The sequence below is a fragment of the Podarcis melisellensis genome (assembly GCF_964234715.1).
Source record: "Podarcis melisellensis genome assembly, chromosome: 3".
Taxonomy (NCBI): Eukaryota; Metazoa; Chordata; class Lepidosauria; order Squamata; family Lacertidae; genus Podarcis; species Podarcis melisellensis.
In genome coordinates, this window is record NC_138530.1 from 100,198,040 (window position 1) to 100,221,703 (window position 23,664).

Here is a 23,664-nt window from a genome sequence, read left to right on the forward strand (position 1 = left end):
CAGATGTTCTCAGATGTTGAAAATCTTCCTGATCTCTTGAAGAGCCTTGTCTTCTAATTCAAATTTCCTCTGGCTGCCTGGCTCCAAGAATTTCTTAATTGTGGAGATGTTGCTTACTCTTGCCTTGAAGTCCTAGATTGAAAAACAAGAAGCACTTCTAACATAGATGGACTTACACAAAAATGCAGTTCACATATTGGAGAAGAAGACCAGGGGTGGCCAGGGGTGTGGGAAGGGGGGTAGAGGGGGTAGGCCGCCCCAGGTGCCACTCTGGGAGGGGTGACAAGATGGCCCCTGCCTCCCCCCAGCTGTAGAGCAGCAGAGGGCGTGTGCCAATCCATATGGGCTGCCGCTCTCGTGTGCTGTCCGTACGGGATACCGCTTGTGCAGCAGCCCGTATGGACTGCACATGTGTGGCATTCCATAAGGAGTGCACACATGCGAGATGCTGCACATGCGCAGTTTGCACGGGCTGTGCCGCCCCAGGTGCCATGGAGGGTTTCTCCACCACTGGGCCTGGCCCCATCCATTGGCTTCAAATGTTTGCTTTCCTCTTCCCTCCCCATTCCTTTTCCCTTTTGTATCATGTGTATCATTGCAAGCTTGGGGGCAAGGGCCATTTTCACTATCAATATGTGTGCAGTGCTTTCAAAATTTTAGATTTTTCTAAATGTTTAGTAATAATTATTATTTCTAGACATGTGTTGAAGATTTATGTCATTCCAAGCAATTATTTTATCGTAGGATAAAAGTTTTAAATCACAAAGTTTTTAAATGCTCATTTGATGGAGGAATTTTGAAAAGCAATCTATCTGTTCATTAATAAGCAGTACCTTGTTTTTCAAGCATGCAAAAACCGTACAGAAAATATTAAGCCCATGAGTCTAAATTCATGAAGTAGTGCAGTATGTGTTAATAAAAAGTTTTAAAAAACAAAACCCATAAATACTACATGGGGTTATTAGTAATGTGTGTGGGGGGGTCTCAATTTGCTCCCTTCCCTATTTATTTCAGATTCATAAAATAAAATTGGGTAAAAGGCTGGTTTGATTGTAATAGTAATCCCATTGCTGCAAACAAATAAAGATTCTGACTAATGAACACAGTAACAATAATTTTCACATTCAATCACCTATGGGAAGGAGATCTATGGACATATTGTCCCATGGTCCTCAAGCCACATGTGAAGAAATATAAGTCAGTGTTGAGGGTATGTAGACCCCTGACTCATACTGGGCAACAGAGGCTCGTTGTGGATTATTTCTGCTGCTTTTGTGTTTCAGACATGTAAGGCTGAGAGGCGGGCAGGGATAAAACATCTGTGGCATCTTCTGCTTCCTGTGCATCTAAGGAACCAGGCTATCTCATCTTCAACCAATGGAGTTATCAGTCTATCATTATGCTATTGTAAGTCTGTGCTGCTGACTTTAGGCGGAAATCCAAAATTTCCTGTGCAGGCGTGGGCCAGCGCCACCTGGCGGAATAATACTTCCAAAGCATTTAATCGACAATACACTTTGCCGCTACCCTCTTGTGGCTAAACCATATCATTTCAGGCTTTCTGAAACATGTCTCTCTGAAACACATTGTTTGCACAGTGCTCTTTACTGAACAAGCTTTGGGAGAAAGTGCTGGACTGTGTAACTATATGACTGTGCAGAAAAAGTTAAATCTTTCAGCGGATAATATTTTATTGAACTATATACCTGCAGTATGGGAATTATCAACGGGGCAACGGAAATGGATATTTCATGCCTTAATGGTGACCGAAAGATTGATACTGAGAAATTGGAAAAATAAAGATATGCTATACCCTTCAATCAATAGACTGACGATATGACATCAGTGGCAATTTATGAACAGACTGCTTAAGGCGCAGACTCTGTATGGATAAATACGATAGCATTTGGAATGAATTTATGCAAAATTTAGTAGACTATTAGCATTTAAATAAGCACTAGGGCAGGCATAGGGAAACTCGGCCCTCCAGATGTTTTGGGACTACAACTCCCATCACCCCTAGCTAACAGGACCAGTGGTCAGGGATGATGGGAATTGTAGTCTGAAAACACCTGGCAGGCCGAGTTTGCCTATTTCTGCACTTGGGCAATAACACTACACGAATTTATACAAAAAATATATTGCTCCCTTTTTTGTATATTTTCGTTTTTATATGTGTTATTGTTGTTTTTCTCCCTCTCCCATTTCCTCCTTCTTTTTCTGTATCGCTTTATTTATTTTTTTAACTGAAACACAAAAGAATGGCCAGGCTGCCCAGGTAATGCAATCAGAGACAATGATCAGATATCGACGAAACCTCAATTTTTACATCAAAAACAAAACAAAACAAGAATTACATAAGTTCCCATGGACTTATTCCCTCCCCTTTATAGGTTAACTTTTTTTCTCCTGCAGTAAATTGCCTCCTTTGGCTGCTGAGCTTTGGACTTAAGCAGCTTTTTCAAAAGAAGAAGAAGAAGGGAGGGGGGAGAATCAGCAGCAACTGGATGCGCTCCAGATTATCCACCCCATCGCCAGCTACTCTTATGGCGGAGTGTCGGAAGTCAGACGTCATATCCGGGAGAGAGGCGAAGCCAAGCGGATGTTCCCCGCGCGCCTTCTTCCGGCGCAGGCGCAGAACGCGGTTGTGGCTGTACTGAGGCTTCGCGGCCCTCTCGCTCGGTCAGTCGCGGCGCCGACGACGCTCCCGTTTCCCTCAGCGGCGGCAGCAGCTTCCCACACAAGGCCGCCGCCATGGCGATGCAAGCGGCGAAACGCGCCAATGTAAGCTGGGACCCCCCTTTCCCTTTCTCCTGTGCGTGGCGGGGCCATTTTGCACGTCGGCTGCCCTTTCCTCGCTTCCGACTCCTCTTCTCCTTTCTGCCCCCCCCCCCTCTCTCTCTCTCGCCGCCTTCCGCGTCTGGTTCTGCGCCTCTTGCTCCTCCACCTTCGGGACATTCAGGAGGGCGCGTCACGTGGGAAAGGGCGTGAAGCGGGTCCGCTGGGGGGTGCACTCCCATATGTTGCGGGGCTGCCATTATTATTATTATTATTATTATTATTATTATTATTATTATTATTAGCCGCCTTCGGGCTTTGGGGGGTACCCCATATGTTGTGGGGCTGCCATTATTATTATTATTATTATTATTATTATTATTATTATTAGCCTTCTTTGGGCTTTGCGGGGCACCCCATATGTTGTGGGGCTGTCGTTGTTATTATTATTATTTATTAGCCTTCGGGCTCGGGGGGCACCCCCATATATTGTGGGGTTGCCATTATTATTATTAGTCTTTGGGTTCAGGGGGTTCCCCTATATGCTGTGGGGCTGCCATTATTATTGTTATTATTAATTAGCCTTTGGGCTCTGGGGGCACCCCTATATGTTGTGGGGCTACCATTATTATTATTAGCCTACTTTGGACTCTGGGGAAGCACCCCCATATATTGTGGGGCTGCCATTATTGTTATTCTTCACCCACCTGACATGTTTGCCCCAGCCACTCTGGGTGGCTTCCAACATATATAAAAACACAATAAAAGATTAAACCCCCACTAGGTCTCTATGGTTTTTCTCCCCGAGCATCTCCTCTTGTGAACAGATGCCAATTTTTATTCGTCGACTTGTATGGTCCTGTCCTCTCTGTATGCCAGTAAATGTTGATTGATTGATTGAAATAAAACATCTAAAAACTTCCCCATACAGGGCTGCCTTGGAATGTGTTCTAAAGGTTGTATAGTTGTTCTTTTCCTTGGATCAGGAGTCACATAACTACACACCCTCCAAACTTTCTTCGATGTAGAGACCAGGAGTCGTGCTTTTTCTGTTAGCAAAGCTGGCTGGGGATGACCTGGATAGCACTCGGAACAAGGCAGAGTCATAGAATTGCATAGAGTTGGAAGGACCCCTGAGGGTCATTTAGTCCAACCCTCTGCAGTGCCAAAGTTAAAATTATTCTCTGATTACATATTACATACCATACAAAGAAATCATGTTGCTAATTTGTTTCTGGTTTGTAATTTTTACCGACTCTAGATCCGTCTGCCCCCTGAAGTGAATCGAATTTTATATATCAGAAACTTACCGTATAAGATCACAGCAGAAGAAATGTATGACATTTTTGGAAAATATGGACCGATTCGACAAATCAGAGTGTAAGTCTGTTGTACGTTGCCAAACAAAGCATAGAAATTAGAATTTTCTTATGTCAAGTAGCTTTCTAGTTGACTGACAGATCATTATTGCAGCTTTCGGTGTAAAATAAAGCAGTTGGGAGTCTAAATATACCAGCCCACTTGATTTGAATTCTGTCTGGGGAACAAACCAATATAGGCAATGCACATAGAGACATAGATAATATGGGGGATATTCCGTGAGTGAAAATATTAGAATTATGTAGAGAGTTTTGGTTGTGTGTGAGTTTGGGTTGGGTTTTTTTGTTTTGATTTTTTACAGGGGGGATAATTAATAGACCCAAAAGGGAGCAATTTGTTGTGAGAAAATTGTTACCGTATAGGCATATCTTACGCAGCCCAATCTAATGCACAGTTCACCTCCAAGTGAGACAGCATAGAATTGATGTCATTGCCTTTCCTAGGGTCAGAATGTAACAGTGACTACAACAAAGAGGTGTAAATATTAACATGATTTTTTTCTTATCTTTTGCTAACATTAATTTTTTGTTTTGTTTTTTGTTACAGAGGAAATACTCCTGAGACTAGAGGTACAGCCTACGTTGTCTATGAAGATATCTTTGATGCCAAGAATGCTTGTGACCATCTGTCAGGATTCAACGTGTGCAACAGATACCTTGTTGTCTTGTACTATAATGCAAACAGGGCAAGTACAAGAGCTTTTCTTAAAACATTTGAACATGAGATTAACTTTTTTATAAGATCATTGTGAAAACAGTTCTGGAATAATTCAATTTAAATGAATTGGCGTGTTTCTTCTTTATTTACCCTCAATAGCAGGGGCTTGTATAAAGGAAACGGGACTCATCCAGTCCTGTTTATTCCTAATCAGATTGTGTGTCCTTTAAGATTCTCTAAAGCAAATATCCTCTAAACTTCTTCAGCTGACAATTGTATTTTGTGTAAATCAAAAAACCTGAATCTTTAAAAGTGTTTATCAAACTCGGAACGGAGCAAGTTCAATACAGGCTGCGTATTCAGAGCAAGGTATTGACTGAATGGACGGGAAAAAGCACAATCTCACAGGATTTCCATACCTGTTAGGTTTGTCCAGCCCACTGTGTGGACAAGGAACCAGCAGGCAGGATAGAGGCTTGTTGTTTCAATGCTTTAACTCACTGTTGCAGACTCTGAAATAACCTTGTGGGAAAGGTCTGGATTTCTGTGTACCACAGAAAGAAAATGAGCAAACGATTTGAATGGTTTGACTCCTCAGTCTAGCATCTTGGATTTGAGCTGCTTTGGCTACTAACATAACTGGCATTTATGTTCAAATCTCTCTTGAGGCTCAGAACAGGTACAAAGACGTCAGGGTTTTTAATCTGTGCATTGATTGATTGACTGAATCTGTGCAGATCTTGATAGGTCTCTTAGAAGCTCTGCATCTGTCTTGTCTATGGGACAAATGTGTTTTTTCCCCACAGAAGTTAAAATGCCAGCAAAAAGGGGGTGGGGTCGGAATGGGGGTTAGTTTAGTTGCTTGTACCACATTGATGCCTTAAAACAAAGCAAGGGATCACCTTTCTTTCACCCAGTTCACAAAGCTTCTTTGCTTGGTTACTTGGAAGTGAATCTTTCCACAGGTGATGGGAGGAGATGCCTTATAAAAGCCTGTTAATAGATGTGCCTGGGGACACCCAGCAATTTCTCCTCTGTTCCACCTCCTGATTTGTGAAAATCTTAGAGCAGCATGGGCACAACATGAGGCTGCTTATGGGTCAAGCTGTTCTTTCCCAAATACCTTTCCTGAGGAATTAAATAAATGTGTTTTGGAACATAGTTACTGTAAGGTGTCTGCTTTTCTTGGTAGCAAGGCAAATTGCCTGTTTATCATTTAAATTCATAAGATAAAAAAGTTAGATTGCTTTGAAATAAATAGATGGGATGAAGTTGTTTTGACTAAAGCGTGTTCTTTTGTTAATAATATTTTTTGTTTTATTACAGGCATTCCAAAAGATGGATACAAAGAAGAAGGAAGAGCAGCTCAAACTTCTGAAGGAGAAATACGGAATAAATACAGACCCACCAAAATAAAAATTATAACCTCTATGAGGAACTGGCTCTTTTGGACTTTTTTTTTTCTTTTAAAAAATCCTATTGGTGTTTCTAAACTAAGTGCCCCACAAAATATGCATGATTAGTTTGGAGCAAGGACATTTTGGGATGCTAGATTTAGTGCAAATAAAGCTTTTTAATCCCAGTTTTGGAAAGACTCGTGACTGCCCTATCGTTATGATACTTGGCACTTTGAAATTAAGGTTAGCCATAGAATTTGGTACACTTTTGTAGAAATATCCTACAGCTCAGAGCCTTATAAAAAGCTTTTTGAATACTTAATCAATATAATCATTACAGTTGTGAGAACATGTAAAACATTCTGGGATAAAATGTTGTATTTAATCTGTTAGGAAAGTACACTTATTTTGCGTTTTGGTTTCATAAATGTATTTTCACAATTTGTCTTTAGCCGTGGCATGAAGATATGCTTTAGAAAAGAGCTGCAAGTAGGGAATGAGGTTTGCAAGTGAGATACTATGCCTAGTGTTCATCTAACCTTAGGGGGAAATTCAGCTTAATAAAGACTGGTGCAATTAGGGTAGTGAACTGGCTCCAAGATGTATTTTAAAGAGCTTTGTTACAGAGAATAGCAGAGTTCATTTGGCATTTGCTGCAGTGGTCTATTTGCCTGGCCGCCTGTCCTACTATCTTGGGTTTTGAATCAATGGTTCATCCGCAAGGACAACTAAAACGACAAACTCATCTCTGTAGTGAAGCTATTCAAAAGATGAAAGGAGTTCTAGGCTTATTGTGTCTATCCAAAGACTGTCAGTTTTTTTTGACAATGTTTTTCTGGTCTGGCTTTTCGTTTTGCTGTTAATATTGCTTGCTCTTCTAAGTGACAGACATAACTTTAAGTTTTAACTTTGTTCATTTGACAAATAAAAATAGTATGCCATTTTCCTTTTAATTTCTGTTACTATGTGTTTATTCAGATTTTAATGTTTCTTTGGCTCTGAGAATATAAAACCAACTGTTCTTAGTGCTGATTACTCAGCAAAGCAGTGTCTTTGGGGTTTCATTGACAGAGGAGAGTCACAGATTGCTCTTCTAGAGCTTATTTTAGGGGCCCTGTTACTCTCTGTGCACACAAAGTAAACAGTTTTTGCTTTCCGCACAAGGATATGGAAAGCAAGTGCCTAGAGGCTTATTTGGATGAAATCTCTTCAGTATTTTCCTTGTGAGGCAACAGAATACAAGGAATGAGACCAATTTAAAAGGAATGGGGGAAAGGGTGGCTTGCCAAGGTATTAATGTCCTTGTACACTTCTGTTGATGCAGTTGAATTTATGTCTTTTGGGGTTTTTTTAGGCTACACCAGAAATTGTGCCCAGAAAGTAGCTTAGCCTTCTAAAATGCTTTTATGTTAATAATGGAAGGAAACAGAATTCCCTTATTTGAAAATTACACTGACATAATTCTACAACAAAGCTGAGAGAAAGAGAGCACAAATTAATGCTTTGGTTGTCTTGATGAATATCATAACCCTTATATATATCTGCAACTTGTGACAGTACGTGGAATGGGGTGCACTGATATAACTGTGCTAGTTGCCTAAGCTTAGCATTTAGACAAACCTCAGATCAAGAACTTAAAGAGTGGCTCCTGACCCTCGGTTGTAGGGGCAGAATGCTGAAACCAGAAAGTTCCTGAAGAAAGCTAATTTTTATTGAGAAAGCAAGCCAAAGCTTGTATGCTAGTCTTAAGCCTTCTTCCTCCATGCCTGGCTCCTGTCATTTTATTGCCTCCTGCTTATTTGAGGCAGAGGACGAGATGGTTAGTGTTTTCGAGGTTACCAGCATGAGTTTGACCAAACTGCGGGAGGCAGTGGAGGACAGAGGTGCCTGGTGTTCTCTGGTCCATGGGGTCACGAAGAGTCGGACACGACTAAACAACATATACTTCTTAATTATTCACATTTCTAAGTGGTGTGCATCAAAGCAATCCACAGAAAATGGGACAAATACAAAAATGATCACACAACACTACATTAAAATGCTGTTAAAACCTTAAGTTTAGCAAGGTGGGGGGTGCCTGTCTCATCTCAGGAGAGCATTTCACAGCCTTGACCCCACTATGCTGAATGCATAGGTAATAGTTACGGACTGTTAATCTGAGCAAGGGGGGGATCAACAACACAGACTCCCCCCACAAGATCTTTGTGATCAGGCCAGGATATAAAGGATCAGGTGGTTTTTAAGATTTACTGCCCCCATGTTAAGGTGCTTGTAATTTAATTTTCCAAGAGAAAAAACCCGCCCCAAATCCTGCACATTGATTCCACTCTAGCTTCTGTGTTTCTACTAACCTCAAGTGTGAAAGCTAAGCGGGTATCATTTTGGTCAGCCTGAATGGGTTTCATCACTTCCAGATCGCCTAGCTGGGCTTGTATGGCATATGAGTTCCAAAAAAAAAAGAGCAGACATATAAATTCTTATGGGAGGAATTGTAACTCAATGGTATAAGAAGGCCCAGGGTACAATCAGGCATCTCATCAATCAAAAGAACCAGATAGCAAGTAATGGGAAAGGACTCTGGCTGAAACCTCAAAAAAAAACACAGCTTGTCAGAACAGATGATGATGCGCTAGGCAAGAACAGAGGATGATGCGCTAGGCAAATTGAGCTATCCTGTCCTTTCCCTTTCAGTACCCCCTACATGCACACCTCCCCCAAATCTTCTGGGGACATACAAGGGCCCACAGCTAGGAGAAAATAAAGTCTCGCTGTCCAGAAAGAAATCTGACGACTTGACACTGGACGTCGCCCATTATTTACAGAGTATATATTGAGTGTAGAACACGGTATCCTTTCTTAAATACATTTTGTACAGAGTTTTAATTATTCAAATACAGGCAATCCTTGTTTTGCTCGCATTGGCAGGGCCCGCGTAAAGGGTTTGGCCCTTTTAGTGACGTTTTTGTGTCACTTCCAGGTTTGGCACTAGGTGTGCATGTGCGATTGGACGAACATCAGTCGGTCGTTGCCTGTAATACATGAAAAGCACTTGTTTCTGGACTTCAACTACAGCACCAAAGCTCAGTGGCAGGACACCTGCCTGGCATGCAGAAGGTCACAGACTCAGTCCCTGGCATCTCCAGGTAGGGCTAGGAAGGAGTCCTGCCTGGGAATAGTGTAGACAATATTCAGATAGACCAATGGTCTGAATCAGTAGAAGGAAGCTGCCTATGTGCCTATAGTAAGATTTTGGTTATTAGATCCGATTATCCAAAAACTGCAGCAATATTACCAGTGGAGTGAGAAAGAATTCTTGCGCTTAGGTTTTTTAACTGCTTAAAAAAACGAGAAAGCACAGAAATCCATAAAGTATCAAGATTTTATTTTTCTTCTTGGAAAGTTATCACGTGAGATGTTTTCTTCAAAACAGCAGCAAGCAGAACATACAAACTGAGGGAAAAGTGGCAGCGCAGGTAACTAGGTTTGGCTAATGCCCACTCGTGTACGAAATGTACACTGGATTTCTGAGACCCTTGTGTGTGTTTTTCTTTAAGTGTATAAGGCAGTGGTTTTTCAGTAAGTAAACTTTATATATTTATAAGTTTATATATATATATTTATATATTATATATAGTTTCAATCACAATTTTGGAGCTTCACATGCAAATTAAAATAAAATGTACAACTCAGATGTAACAGCCATCTTTTTTTCCTGTCTCTACAGCAAAGAAGCATCTAATCGGGGACAAATTCCAACACTAATAACAGTAAAAAAGGGAGGAAGAAGTGGGGAAAACAACCCTCAGACGAGGCATGGTAGGCATGAGAGCTTGAGTGAAAACGATGGAAATTCTAGTGAAGATGCCTCCCATTCAGAGGAAGGGAAAAGAAGGGTGGTTATCAACAGGTGCTTTCAGTCAGTTGCCCCTCTTTACTCTATCCTAAGTAGCTCCACGTCAAAAATCAGAGTAGCGTTGGGAGGGATGACTCCGGGATGCCCCATGGGTCCATACGCCATGTCAGGTGTACAGGTCAACTTTGCTCTTTGTCCTAGGCTCATCTGGCATTTTTTTAAAAACGATAGCAAATGGGAGAGAGAAAACGAGAAGCAAAAGAAAAGATCAGAACATGTCAGCAATGCAAGCATTTCAAGATGTGCTGTATGTTAAAAAAAGAGTGGTTACAGTGAGGAAGTCACAGGTCATAATCTCCATCTTTTAAGTAATAGGGGTCAAGATACCATGCCGGAGGGGTGACTAACCTGTGGCTCTCTAGGTGCTGTTGGACTACAAGTCCCATCATCCCCGACTACTGGGCTGCTAGGAAATGGAGTCCAACAACCTCTGGAGAGCCAAAGGTTCCTCATGCTTGCCATCTAGCAACCAAACACCACCAGAAGAACGCAGGAATTTGCAGTAGTGCTATGCAGAATGGTACTTTGGCCAATCTGCCAACAGGTGGGAATTATATATTAATGGCATCACAGTAATTCCCAATGCAACAATCCACTAGGTGGAGCCAACAGACACTTGACCAAGGCAAGCAATTAATTGCGGGATATCAATGAGAGGTTGGATGTCTTAGGATGGAAGAAACTGCACTCCTAGAAACAATTTCTTTGGTGTAAGCATGACTGAACATAATGGAATGAACCTCTGAGTAAAACACATGAGGGTGGAAAAGTGCAGTCTTAAAAGTAAGGTATTCCTCACACACACTGAATAATTTTCTCTGCCACACTCCACCTGGAGGTTGTATATTTGGTAATATAGCAGCTTCAGGAATCTAAAAGGTAAAGCTCTGCTCCAGGAAGAGCAGAAGCAGCTGCAGAGGCACTCAGTTGATCATACACCTGAGGAAGATGCAGTCATGAACAAATTCACTGCACTAAATTCAGACTTTGCCCAGGATGTTTAAGGCCTATTCACATTGGCTGTATGGACTCCCAGCTGACTGAGCCTGCAAGAAGGCAGTTGTCAAGCATGTTGCTTAGACTGAATTTACGATGCACTACTGTGAACCTAAATCACTGGTTGATTAATTTTAAAAGGTGCTATTTGATTCATTCCTTAAATTACTGCAAATGTAGGTTCTGGAGCATTTTCAGATGTGCAGCAAAAGTTGATCTCTGCTGAATTCATGGTGATAGCGGGAACATAGCCAATTGATGCTCCAACAGGCTGAAACAGGAAGTGCTGAAGTAATGCCCCTGGGTTCCAAAACTTTAAAGGGCAATCCTAGGCATGTCTACTCAGAATCAAATCCCACTGAGTTAAACTGGACTTCCTATCAGGTAAGCGTGTACATAGGATTGCAGACATATCCTGCTGAATGCTGTTTATATTCAAAGCAGCATACAAGTTCATGCACATTACGCTCCGCTCCGAGAATATAAATATGACACTCTTCCCACCCTTCCTATGATGTTAACCCCTCATTATTGTACTTGTTCTATCAGTTCTGAAAAGAGCATCAGCATAATCCTGCATACCTGTGCAGTACCTTCCTCAAATCCTTTAATGACCTCTTGCCTGCCGATCTTGAACCTGAAAGGCTTGTTTCGATCTCGGGACGAATCAAACTTCTTTCCATTCTGTAGCATTCCTGCCAGAACACAAAAACAGCTCCTGTTCCAGTCAAGCCTGCTGAGTTTCTGAGATGGTGGCACATTTGAAAAATGGCTGCCAAAGTCTGAACAAAACAGGTATGCTCTGTTGGTCTTTAAAGGCAAGGCTAGGAAACCCACATACGGAGGCCGCTAAGAGTTAACTGCAATATCCCCATGACAGTGGTTTGTTACTGTAGTTATCTGGATGGTGGTAATTCAGGCCTAGAGGTCACTACCAAGCCTTGGGTCACCTAATAAAGGTAAGGGGACCCATGACCATTAGGTCCAGTCGTGACCGACTCTGAGGTTGTGGCGCTCATTTCGCTTTATTGGCCGAGGGAGCTGGCGTACAGCTTCCGGGTCATGTGGCCAGCATGACTAAGCCACTTCTGGCGAACCAGAGCAGCGCACGGAAACGCCGTTTACCTTCCCACCGGAGTGGTACCTATTTATCTACTTGCACTTTGACGTGCTTTCAAACTGCTAGGTTGGCAGGAGCAGGGACCGAGCAACAGGAGCTCACCCCGGGGATTTGAACCGCCGACCTTCTGATCGGCAAGTCCTAGGCTCTGTGGTTTAACCCACAGCACCACCCGAATGCTGGACACAAAAAAAGCAATATTTTGCTCCCTTGGTGCTGGTGTGTTGCAAGACAGTTCCAGCTGCACTATAACAGGACTGCATTTATCCTTCAAATTCCAGACTATGAATGAGTGACCAGTTTCTTACAATGCTCCCAGCAATGCTGTTGCCTGCGAAGACCCCCTAGAGTCATCCAGACAAATTGGCAACTAGGGCAGCCGACACAAGACTATCTGGTTACAGACAAACAAGCTGCACTTTATATATTCAAGAGAAAAGATGACACAAGCAAATAAGTAAACAAAAAAACAGAAGTTCTCAATATTACTGCTACCAATAAAAACACTGGAATATGAATTTTGTATATTTATGCCAAAACGCTTGGGAGCCATGATGGACTTTCTAATGTGAAAAGAGTTAAAATTCTAGGCATCAGCCAAGAGAGAAAACAATGATAAATAATAATTTTATAGACTGCTGTCATGTCCCTCCCTCGCTTGCCTTTGTTCTAAACTAACGTGTGCGTACATTTTAATCAAATTGATTGCACAGCAATACCAGTATGTTTCCCTTTCAAATAGCACATGTTCCTGAAATCAAGAACAAATAGAAATTGGCAAGCCAGAATACACTCTGTAAAGTCTGACCTTGCATTATGCAGGTTGAAACAAAGCCTAGAAACTTCAGTGGACAGCTGCTTAATGTATAAACTTTTTCTACTAAAGGCCAGTGTGACCACACTCAGCATCACTAGAAACAAAAGAAATGTGCAAGAGAAACCAGTGGAAACACGAAAAAACGTTAGTTGAAATGGCACACACATATATACACAGCATAGCAAACACACACAAAGCGACAGAAAAAAAAAAGGAAAAGGATTAAGGCTTTCATTAGCATTCCCAAAATATATGGGGTGTTTCTGCCAGCCAAAATGAGTGCCAGGTGTGCCTCTGTGCCCAGTGGAGCCAATAAAAGTCTTTGTATCTAAGCATAAAATGAATCATATCCAAGATAATCTGCCATCACTTAAGGGAGATCATCATTTAAGTGGGGAAGTATGTTCAGTCCAAAGGGGCCGCATTCCCTTGTGGGCAACTTTCCAGGGGCCACATATCAGTGGTGGGTGGGGCCAGAGGCAAAAGTGGGTTGAGCAATGAATGTAAACTTTACCTTTGTATATTAGGGTAGTTTCTACACATATTCTATCCTCCATCCAGGAAAGCAAGAGGCATGATCAGAGCAAGGGTAATTGTGTGGCCTAAGGGGAGTCCTGAGGGCCAGGCAGAAAGGCCTGAAGGGCCACGTTCAGATTCCAGCTTCCCCATGCCCAACATAAAGGCATGGAAACAGAGGGTTCCCCAGCTGCATAGTGGAAAACTTTGCTGTGGGAGATATCGGGTGATGCCCTGTAGTGGCCCTGTTCTGGATGGGTATCATAGTACATATTAACCTGGTCCTGGGGAAATCCTTAAATTTCTCAGTTGCTCATACTTTACTCAATTATATTCCAATGCTGTGGGCCTTAACGAAGGGGCAACCTAATGTTCTCTGTCCTCTCCCACCTGAAAAAGCTATCCTTAGCAGGTGGCATAAACAGAACAAACATTTGGACATTTGAGATCCATACTTGGATTTGTCTGAATGAAGTAGAAGCCCAGAGGCTCTGCTGGAGCCTATTCCCCGCCCTTTTCACCCCCCCTTCAAATAAATGTCATGGCAAGAGACTAGAAGAACCATAGGTAAATATACCTCACCAAGAGCTTCCAAAATTAAGTGGAACTTAAGAGTCAAAATAAGGGACGCGGGTGGCGCTGTGGGTTAAACCATAGAGCCTAGGACTTGCTGATCAGAAGGTCGGTGGTTCGAATACCCGCGACAGGGTGAGCTCCCGTTGCTCGGTCCCTGCTCCTGCCCACCTTGCAGTTCGAAAGCACGTCCAAGTGCAAGTAGATAAATAGGTACCACTCTGGTGGGAAGGTAAACAGCGTTTCTGTGCGCTGCTCTGGTTCGCCAGAAGCGGCTTAGTCATGCTGGCCACATGACCCGGAAGCTGTACGCCAGCTCCCTCGGCCAATAAAGCGAGATGAGCGCCGCAACCCCAGAGTCAGTCACGACTGGACCTAATGATCAGGGGTCCCTTTACCTTTAACAGATGTGACATGGTAGCTTTTTCTCGTTTAATTATGTATCTGCCCCACTGGTGCCTAAAGAGAGGGGTAATGTCTCTCAGTTCATTCATAGCCCACCTTTCCACCAAGGAGCTCAAAGGGCATACATAGTTCTCCTTCTCCCCATTTTAGCCTCAGAACTACACTGAGAGTTAGTTTAGGGTGAGACTGTGATTACCAGACTACAGTACCACTAAGTCACCCAGTGAGCTTTATGGCATAGCAGGAATTTGAATCCTGGTCTCCCAGTCCCTAGTCCAACACTTTAACCATGACACCTCACTGGTCCATTCTACTTTGAAAGAGATCTGTGGCTGAGGGAGCCAAACACTCCCTCATCTTACCTTCCTGGCTAATGTCATTCAATAAACTTTTTCTCAAACATGGTTCCAGTGCTAGACTTAAGCTGGCCTTGGAAAAAAAGCATCTGGGATGACAGAATGTGAAGTAGTAAAACAGGAAAGTTTCAACTCCACTTATCCACATATCCCTTCCTTGTAAGTGAATGGAGCATGCTTAATATCAAACACAGCAGCCCCCCCCCCATCACACCTTGCTCAGCATATGACTAATTCCTTAGCTAATACTGTCTACTGATAATATGGCTGAAGGGCAGTCACACCTCAATTAAGGCTGAGATGCTTAACTGTACCAGATACAGCTGCACTGGTGACATGCTGACTCATCCCAGAAACTCATAAGCTCAAGGATACTTGAAAAAAAATTATCTGCAAAGAGACAGTATGAACATCTGCCAAAAATCCAAATATAGCTGCAGCTGTTTTGAACCACAGTCTAAAGGAATGCAGGAAGACAGACCTTTTTGCTTCTATTCTGAATACATATGTGCTTTACCTGGTCAGGGGAAGTTATTCACTCATGCTGTTTCCAGGTAAGATTCTCATTTTTGCGAATCTCAATTGCAATAAGAATACATTATCGGTTGTGATTTTGGGAATGACTATTCTGCCACTTGCTATTAATAGTCCTTGCTGCGAGCCAATCAGCATTTTAATAACCCAATATGGCTTCGACTTCTGAGTTGCTTGTCATCTCCAGCACAGACAGTCACTGAGTGCAAGTTTTTGCAAGGCTTGCAAGTTAAATGCTCCTGCTCATGTCCTCTTTTGATCCATGCAGCACGTAGGGACTTTGCATGGAGCCTGTGCCTTTGGCTGCTTTGACAACTTTGCTTCAGAGACATCAACCAGCAATCCTGCAGCACTGGATAATGTGTCTGTAATTAACATTACGAGAGGCCTTGGGACATTTAGGTGCTGAAACAGGAATATGATGAAATCGGGTGGCGACAGAGCTCACTTTGCAGAACAGGGTTTCAAATAATTCACCAGGATGGTTAAAATATGCTTAACATTGCTGTGTTTCCAGTCCATTTGATGTCACCTGCCCTTTATTTGCTAAAAAAAGATTTTATTCTCCTCAGTTGATTATATTGTGTTCATATATGCATAAACAATCCAACCCAATCATTATAATTATCACTTATCAGCCACTAAGTTACAGTCAAACAAATATGATTATAAATTGCAATTTACCAGTCAATATAAGAATATTAGAAATTAACAACATAGCAAAAGAGAAGGATATGTGTGTGCATTGTCACACATTCACAGTCATACTTAGAATGGGTTATTGTGTGCTAGTATCATTGGTAAGAAGATTTAATATAAGCAGTAAATGTAAATATAAACTGTGGACGTCCCACTACCCCAAGCAAATAAGTGAGGCAGGGGGAGAAGAAATAAGAGACAGGTTGCAGGTCTCGATCAGATGACAACATGTTGCCAAGCATCCCAGGAAGACTCAGGTATGCTTTCTTTGAACTATTCTTGCATTTAGCCCAAGATAGGACACATTTGACAGATTACATAATCCTTGACTTAAATTGTTTTTATACATTATTTTCCCCCATGGGGGGGGGGAATCAAGCTGGATTATGAAAAATCAGGAGACATGTAAAACCAGAAACTGATCATATAGAGAAGGAGGAGTTCAGAGAAACCCCTAGCATGTCAACAACACATGTGAGAAGTCTGCAGAATCATGCCCCTCACGGCCCATTCTGCTCCATTTGCATTTAGCTAGGGTGCAGAGGAGGCCCTATATACATGCCTACATTTATGCATGGAGTCCTCAAGGTAAGGGGATTCTGGGTTCTTTCACATGGAAGAGAACATATTGCACACACATTGGTAGCTGCTTACTTTAGGTCTCTTCTCACGTTGGCTGAATGCCTAGTGGGGAACACAGCCAGAGAACGCATCAACAACGGGCAAAGTTAACACACAGCTCCAGAGCCCTTCTTTCACATGTGCTTTTAAAACGTGAATGGGCTCATCAGAACCTCTGCCTGCTATATAAAGATGGTTGTGTTGACATCTCCATATCCTGGGCCGGAACTGATCGTGCAAGGACTAGGAAGCCCTACCCACCCTGCACACAGCTGCCATTTAAATTTTAGTGATGGTGCTGATCCCTTGTTGGAGCCGGGAGAGTTTAACTCAGTTACACTCCCCTTCCACTACTGAATCAGGGACAGGCCTATTTAACTATATGTGGCACTGTTTTGTTCATGCATAGCTGCCATGAAATGACAAGTAGTGGCAGAGAAGTAAAGTTCCTTTGACCACTATCAAGCAGCATGAATAAGCCACATAGCAATGAGCTGAAAACTGAGATAGCTGAAAGGCAATACCAGATTTTAAAGGGAAAGTATTTGTTATTTCACCTGCCAACTGGCCCTTTGCTCACTCATCTATGAGGCCATTGGGTTGGGGCTGGGAAGAGGATGTGAGTATGGTGACAATGGAGGGAGCTGCCATCTTTTCTCTTGGCACTGATAATGCCTACAGTCTGATCAACAGAGCTGAGATGCTCTTTTACAGCAGGTTTGTCTGGGCAAATCAGGCCTGAGTACCATGTCTGCAATCAAACCCACAGTAATAGTAACAGTATTTTATTGATCCTCCCAGACTATGACAGTCGCCAATTCTCTCTAGACCACATACAGAAAACAATATCAATAACCAGCTGGACTGATAGTCCTCTAGTCTGATATCTATTTAACATATCAACAAAAGTTGTTGACCGACAGTCTTGATTTGTTGTACACAGCGAACAAGCAACTGGGCACTTTAAAATGCACATGTGGTATGCACAGCTGATGAGACCAGTTAAATGAATGACACCTTCTATTGCAGCGTGAACACAGAGTAGTAGTTTGGTGGTTAAGCAAATTATGAGGCTATTCCACCTTGAGCACTGATGCAAGATAACTACCTAAAAAGCACAATCTGGGAAAGAGTTTAGTCACAATCAACTCACCCAAGGGTCTCAGGTAAACCATGGTATCTAAGCCATAGCCCCTACTGTCTTCTGCAAGAAGGGGATAATATGATCCTACCTGAAAATGTTGTTGTAAGAAATATTGAAATAATGTATGGAGAATGTTTTGAAAACTCAGGACTATATTAATGTGAGGTATGAATTATTGTTACTGAATACTGCTTGTGGCATGATTCAGAAATGTGATTTAACCCTTGCGACATTTTGCCTTGCTGCAATCTGTATTTTCATTTTTGTGGTTATGAGCAGCTGCTGCTCGGTTATTTATTTATTAGCCTAATGGATTCCTAGACGTGTAGGAGACAGTTACAAAGCCATGCAAGAGACACACTTTAGGGTTTCAGGAAATCCTAATCTGCACTGCCAGAAAACATGATGTTATAGACCATGTTTTGCAAATATGCAAAGAAGGAGCTACACTTTTATTTGAACCTGTCAAAATTAGAAAGTTCAGTCTTTTCCATTTCTCTAGATAATAATGTCAGTCAAAGCCACATATCAGAGTCCTAGGTGGTCTATTGTTTCCTAGCTTTAATGAAATCTCTGGGTGGGTATATAGTAATTTCACCACACATACGCATGCACCTGATGAGGGCTTCCAATCCCCCTAACTATTTGGCATGATAACAGAGGCAAGCATGCTATCCTGAGGTTAGCAAGCTCACAAGGGGAGGGGGTCCTGGTCATCTGTGAGTATGCCTAAAAGGTACGTAAAAAGAGGGGAGTTTGTGTTTTGGAAGCATTTTTTATGTTCTTGACAGACAGACAATCCTCTCCAGGGATGAACTTTGGGAAACAGCTTCTGCTACTCTAGATGGCCCTTTCACCAGAGCAATTTTGTAGCATTTAAAAATGTGTTTTCATTATTTTCTTTCTTTCTTTATTTTTACAAATAAGATGACAGATGATTTTTGTTGTTGCTTTAAGATGTACAGGTGTGTCATTTTAATAATAATATTAAAAGGACAACAGCCCACCTGAAAAATGCAGGGAAGGGCAAGGCAGACTACATAACCAGAATTGCTGGACTGTATCTCAGCCAGAGACATTAGTAAGGCAGGAGGGAGGCAAAGGGGAGCCAAACTATCACTTTTGTATCTTACTTCTCACCCCAAGGAAGATTAGACCTCCATACAAACTTGTGAAGTAGTAAAGTTAGCCAAAGATATATAGCCATTTCCAGAGCTATCCTTTCACAAGCAAGCATTGGTAAAGAAAATAACCCCCCTGATTTGTTAATGAAACAATTGCTTTGATTCAATTCACACAGGAAGAAAAAGGCATGTTGTGTGGGAGATCTGTGACTGGATTTCTCAACACTGTGAATTGCATCCGTCTCACAGACAACGGTTTACCCAAGAATGAGACAAGGGTTTTTGTGCTAGGAATTACCATTGTCTTTTAGGCTTGCTAATAGGGAATACTACTTGCAATGGTTTGAATGGGGAGCTAAAGGTGTCACTCAAAGGTTGACTGGGCAATTTCATCCAGGCACTGAACAGACCCAAACCTGCTTAGCTTCAGTAAAATATATTCGGGTTATGCTGCTGGCCTGGTTAAGAGAAGGAATGAACCATAGGACTACTGTTAGGCGGTCATGGGTCAATGCTGGCCCTTACTGGGCGAGTCTATTCAGAGGCTGCTTGAATGTCATCAACTGATAGATCACCAATACAACTTCTGCTTCATAATAACACCAATGCAACATTTGAAGATTGGCAGCTTCCTGAACACAACAGGAATACAAAGACATTTTCAAATGACTAGGCTTCCCAAAATGGCTGCATACACATTTGCGGGAGAAGACAACAACAGTACACACTGTGGGTAGTGAAATACTAATTTTCTTATAATAATTGATTCACATTTGGGGGTGACATTCAATCCAGAAATTCACAAGCAGAAGGTGTTGTGTTGCATTTGTCTCATTCACAAAAATACTCTAGACTTGACATGGAGATGTTAAATCTGTGGATCAGAGCTACTCCTATAATTCTCAATTAGCAATCTCTATCGCAGCTGCCACCCTTCCTGGTGCGTCTAAATTATACACAATTTCAGCTCATGTGCAAATCATCATTTCAAGCTTTGCTTGATTCGGAAGGGGGGGGGGAGAGATGTAACCACAGAACTCTGAAATGCCACCTGCCAACTAAATGGCAGATAAATATTTTAACAGCAGCCACTTCATGCTGGGAAACTTGGCATGGCTGTTGAAGACAATCAACAGCACCACGACAGAAATGTGCATCCTGTATGGATTAGCTGAAGAGGCATGCTGGAGCAGGGCGGGGGGACAGGATGGCGTGTGCTAAAATGGCAGAAAACAAAGTACCCTCTGGTTTACAGCAGTGGCAAAAGCCTGCCTTGTGGAAATTCCTGCCTAGCTTAAAGAAAAACATCAGTTATTACTGGGGACGGGGTAGGGGAGAATCTGCCCCAGGCAGCGAAAGAGGCCAAGATGCTTAAGTCTAGCTTTCACTGGCACAGAGCCATATATGCAATGAAAGGCTTAAGAGAACTTTCAGCTGGTGTCTCTGTGCCAACAATAGATATGAGCAGCAAAAATATTTACAGAACTAAAGTGGGATGAGCCCAGAAGGTGGGAAGTCGTGCTGGCGCTTAATATAAACACAAGCGCACCATTAGAGGGCCTAGTTGTGACCCATGTTGGCTTACCTCAACCCGCGGGGAGCGTCTGCACAGGGAGCCCCGACAGATGGGGAAGAATGACTCAATCCAAAATTCATGTCACCTCCTAGCACAAGATCTCTTTTCACACATGCTGTTCTGCCCAGGCCACCCCTTGCCACAAGGGATATATTAATAGCAACATGTTCATACTGTACATACTGTAGGAATGCAAGCACTTCCATAGGAAGGGTGAAGTCAGAGCTGTAAAAACTAAAGCAAACCATTTTTTAAATGGCACGAACATCCTCCATTAGAATCTCCCACCCCAACCTTTTGATGTGCAATCCAGTGCTTTCTCAAAGATGGCTTTGCATGGAAAGGAAATCCAAAAAACTCAATAATGTTTTGCTTTTGGATCAAGCAGGCCTGGAGGCAGCTGTACAGCAAGCAACACTAGAAATGTCTATATGTAGTGTTAGAAGCTGGGACAGAAAAGCTAGGGGCCAAATGGCTTCTGGGACCTGAGCTGTGGGTGCCAAAGCATAATGTCTAGTCACCACTGGGGGTGGGGTGTCAGCAACACTTTTTATTTATTATTTTGATAAGCATGAATTAATACCCAATTCACATAAGTGACACATTGTTAATATCACATTTTTAGCAGAAATTGTTAATACATGTTGAATTTGGTGTTTAAAATAAAAATATTGGTACCATGCTTCAGTTTTCAAATCATTCTACTCTTTATTGTTAAACTCCTTAACATATTGTTTATCCTTAACATATACTTCGAGGCTTCAAAGCACATATATTTCAGTAACACTTGAGTATCGGCCAGGTGCAAAAAAAGGCAGCCAGACTTTCTGAGGTTCTTGCAAATGAAGACTCTTTAGGCACAAAATGCGCCTGGCGCCCTGCTAATTTCGAACCCTGTCTATTTGGCATGCTATTCTCTCTTAATCTTTGTTGATTTTTTTTTTTTTTGTTCAAACACGTATCACAATGTGCCAGTCAATACCTACAATGGGAGGCCTATGGAGGAAAAGGGCCTTGATTCAGTGACAGAGCACATGCCTTGCATGTAAAAGGTCCCCAGGAGAAACTGAAGCTCCTGTTGTTTTTGCTATTGGATGCTGCATGTTGTAATCTTGCTACATTTAAAGCATTGAAATGTGGGGTTTTGTGTGTTATAATTGCTATAGGGATTCCACTCCAGATTTGTGTAGGGCTCTCTTCTCCTGAAAATATCCCACAAGGCAGCTGAGGTTTAGGGTCAGAGTTTTCCTTCTCCTAGATGGGCTACCTTCCTAGGTTGAAGAGCCCCATCTGCCCTGGTTGGATGGTGCCCTGTATGCCTCCTTCGGGCAACTCCTGCAGCCAAGCTGGTGCTGAACGTATTGCTCCGCTTTCCTTTGAACCACATTAGCAAGGCCGAGATAGGAGTCTTGTCATCTGGGCAGCTCAGGACCTCCATGCACACTGCCTAGCCTTGTACCCCGGGGACGTCACTTTGATGCTACTATCACAGCAGTTTGACTTCACCCCCAGAGACACACTCCATTCTCTCTTGAGACAGATGGATGCCAACAACAAAACAATTGTTTTGCTACGTAATTATGAAATCGTTACTGTGTTGTTTTGCAGTATATTACAGTATACAGTGGTACCTCGGGTTACATACGCTTCAGGTTACATATGCTTCAGGTTACAGACTCTGCTAACCCAGAAATAGTACCTCAGGTTAAGAACTTTGCTTCAGGATGAGAACAGAAATCGTGCTCCGGCGGCGCGGCGGCAGCAGGAGGCCCCATTAGCTAAAGTGGTGCTTCAGGTTAAGAACAGTTTCAGGTTAAGAACGGACCTCCGGAACGAATTAAGTACTTAACCCGAGGTACCACTGTATTGCATTGTATTTCATATATTATTATGAAATTGATTTGTAGTGCTTGCTTGAACTATTTCCCTCTTTGCTTTGCTGTAAGCTGCTGTGAGCATGATTTATTTTGGGGGGTGGGGGCAAAAAAGCTGCAGACACATAAAATCAATGAATGAATAATCTCTGGTAGACCTTGTGGGTTAGTAACCGGAAAACCATTGTCAGTCAGTGTCACTCTATAGATGGCAGTTTCCAATGCTTCACATAAGCAGATTCCTCTATGACTAAGGACATGTGCAAGGACTAGTCCACTGAAGAGTAGCCTTCTTGTACCTCTATGGGAAAGAGAAGGCTACATGGATCTACAGTGTATTTTTAAGGCCATAGCAGCCAAGCACTGCAGTGTGAATGTAGCTGCATGAGGGCTATGAGAAAAGGGAAGAGGAAAGACTGAAGTTGGGGGAGATCCCCTCTTCTACACGTAGAGGAGAATGGGTCATGCCCAGAGTTATGCAGTGCTGACTATAAGGGTTAAAGCCACACAGTCAAATTCTGGCCTCAAATTTCCCTGCAAGTGAACCGATGTACAAACAGCAATAAAAGGTAAAGGGACCCCTGACCGTTAAGTCCAGTCGCAGACGACTCTGGGGTTGCGGCGCTTGTCTCGCTTTATTGGCCGAGGAAGCCAGTGTACAGCTTCCGGGTGATGTGGCCAGCATGACTAAGCTGCTTCTGGCGAACCAAAGCAGCGCACGGAAACGCGATTTACCTTCCCGCCGGAGTGGTACCTATTTATCTACTTGCACTTTGACGTGCTTTCAAACTGCCAGGTTGGCAGGAGCAGGGACCGAGCAACGGGAGCTCACCCCATTGCGGGGATTCGAACCACTGACCTTCTGATCGGCAAGCCCTAGGCTCTGTGGTTTTGACCACAGCGCCACCTGCATCCCACACAAACAGCAATAAATGCCACTTATTAAAACTTATTAAAACAACAGCAACACATGCACAAAATTAGGACTGCAACTTTTAAAACAGAGAAATCTGTCAAGTCAGCAGGTGCCAGTTTTAAAAGCTAAGATCACACTTTTAACAAGTTAGTCATGTAATGCTGCTGTAAAAACAGGGGATTAAAAACAAAATATTAAAGATGGGGGGGATTCAACAAGAGGTGGTATGTTGCAAACGGGCTGAAGCAGTGCTTTTCTTCCAGAAAAA

The 23,664-nt window shown here is 42.6% G+C and overlaps 2 protein-coding genes across 7 annotated transcripts in view; one reads left to right on the top strand and one right to left on the bottom strand.

The window, feature by feature from the left end:
* The first annotated feature begins 2,630 nt into the window (after positions 1-2,630).
* On the top strand, positions 2,631-6,253 carry SF3B6 (splicing factor 3b subunit 6). The gene is made up of 5 exons (XM_081906676.1): positions 2,631-2,689; positions 2,723-2,784; positions 4,040-4,158; positions 4,705-4,843; positions 6,142-6,253. The coding sequence occupies exons 2-5, from the start codon at positions 2,755-2,757 to the stop codon at positions 6,229-6,231; spliced, it is 378 nt and encodes a 125-aa protein (XP_081762802.1). The 5' UTR covers positions 2,631-2,689; positions 2,723-2,754; the 3' UTR covers positions 6,232-6,253.
* Positions 6,254-9,577: 3,324 nt separating this feature from the next.
* The window catches only part of FKBP1B (FKBP prolyl isomerase 1B), a 51,379-nt gene continuing 37,292 nt past the window's right edge, over positions 9,578-23,664 (bottom strand). For 3 of the 6 annotated variants that reach the window (XM_081906685.1, XM_081906686.1, XM_081906687.1), the window contains exons 4-6: positions 13,050-13,152; positions 11,704-11,816; positions 9,578-10,272 (exon numbers count right to left, since the gene is read on the bottom strand). In XM_081906685.1, coding sequence (XP_081762811.1) covers positions 10,144-10,272; positions 11,704-11,816; positions 13,050-13,056 — 249 coding nt within the window. In that variant the 5' untranslated portion in view covers positions 13,057-13,152 and the 3' untranslated portion in view covers positions 9,578-10,143. The remainder of the gene's footprint in view (positions 10,273-11,703; positions 11,817-13,049; positions 13,153-23,664) is intronic. The other 3 variants (XM_081906689.1, XM_081906688.1, XM_081906684.1) reach the window with 1 other exon arrangement.

Bases quoted from the DNA above. Each gene is read 5' to 3' on its own strand.
- SF3B6 (XM_081906676.1), top strand. From the start codon at position 2,755: ATGGCGATGCAAGCGGCGAAACGCGCCAAT. The intron at 4,159-4,704 runs GTAAGTCTGTTG...TTTTTGTTACAG, and splicing joins CCGATTCGACAAATCAGAGT to AGGAAATACTCCTGAGACTA. The intron at 4,844-6,141 runs GCAAGTACAAGA...GTTTTATTACAG, and splicing joins TGTACTATAATGCAAACAGG to GCATTCCAAAAGATGGATAC.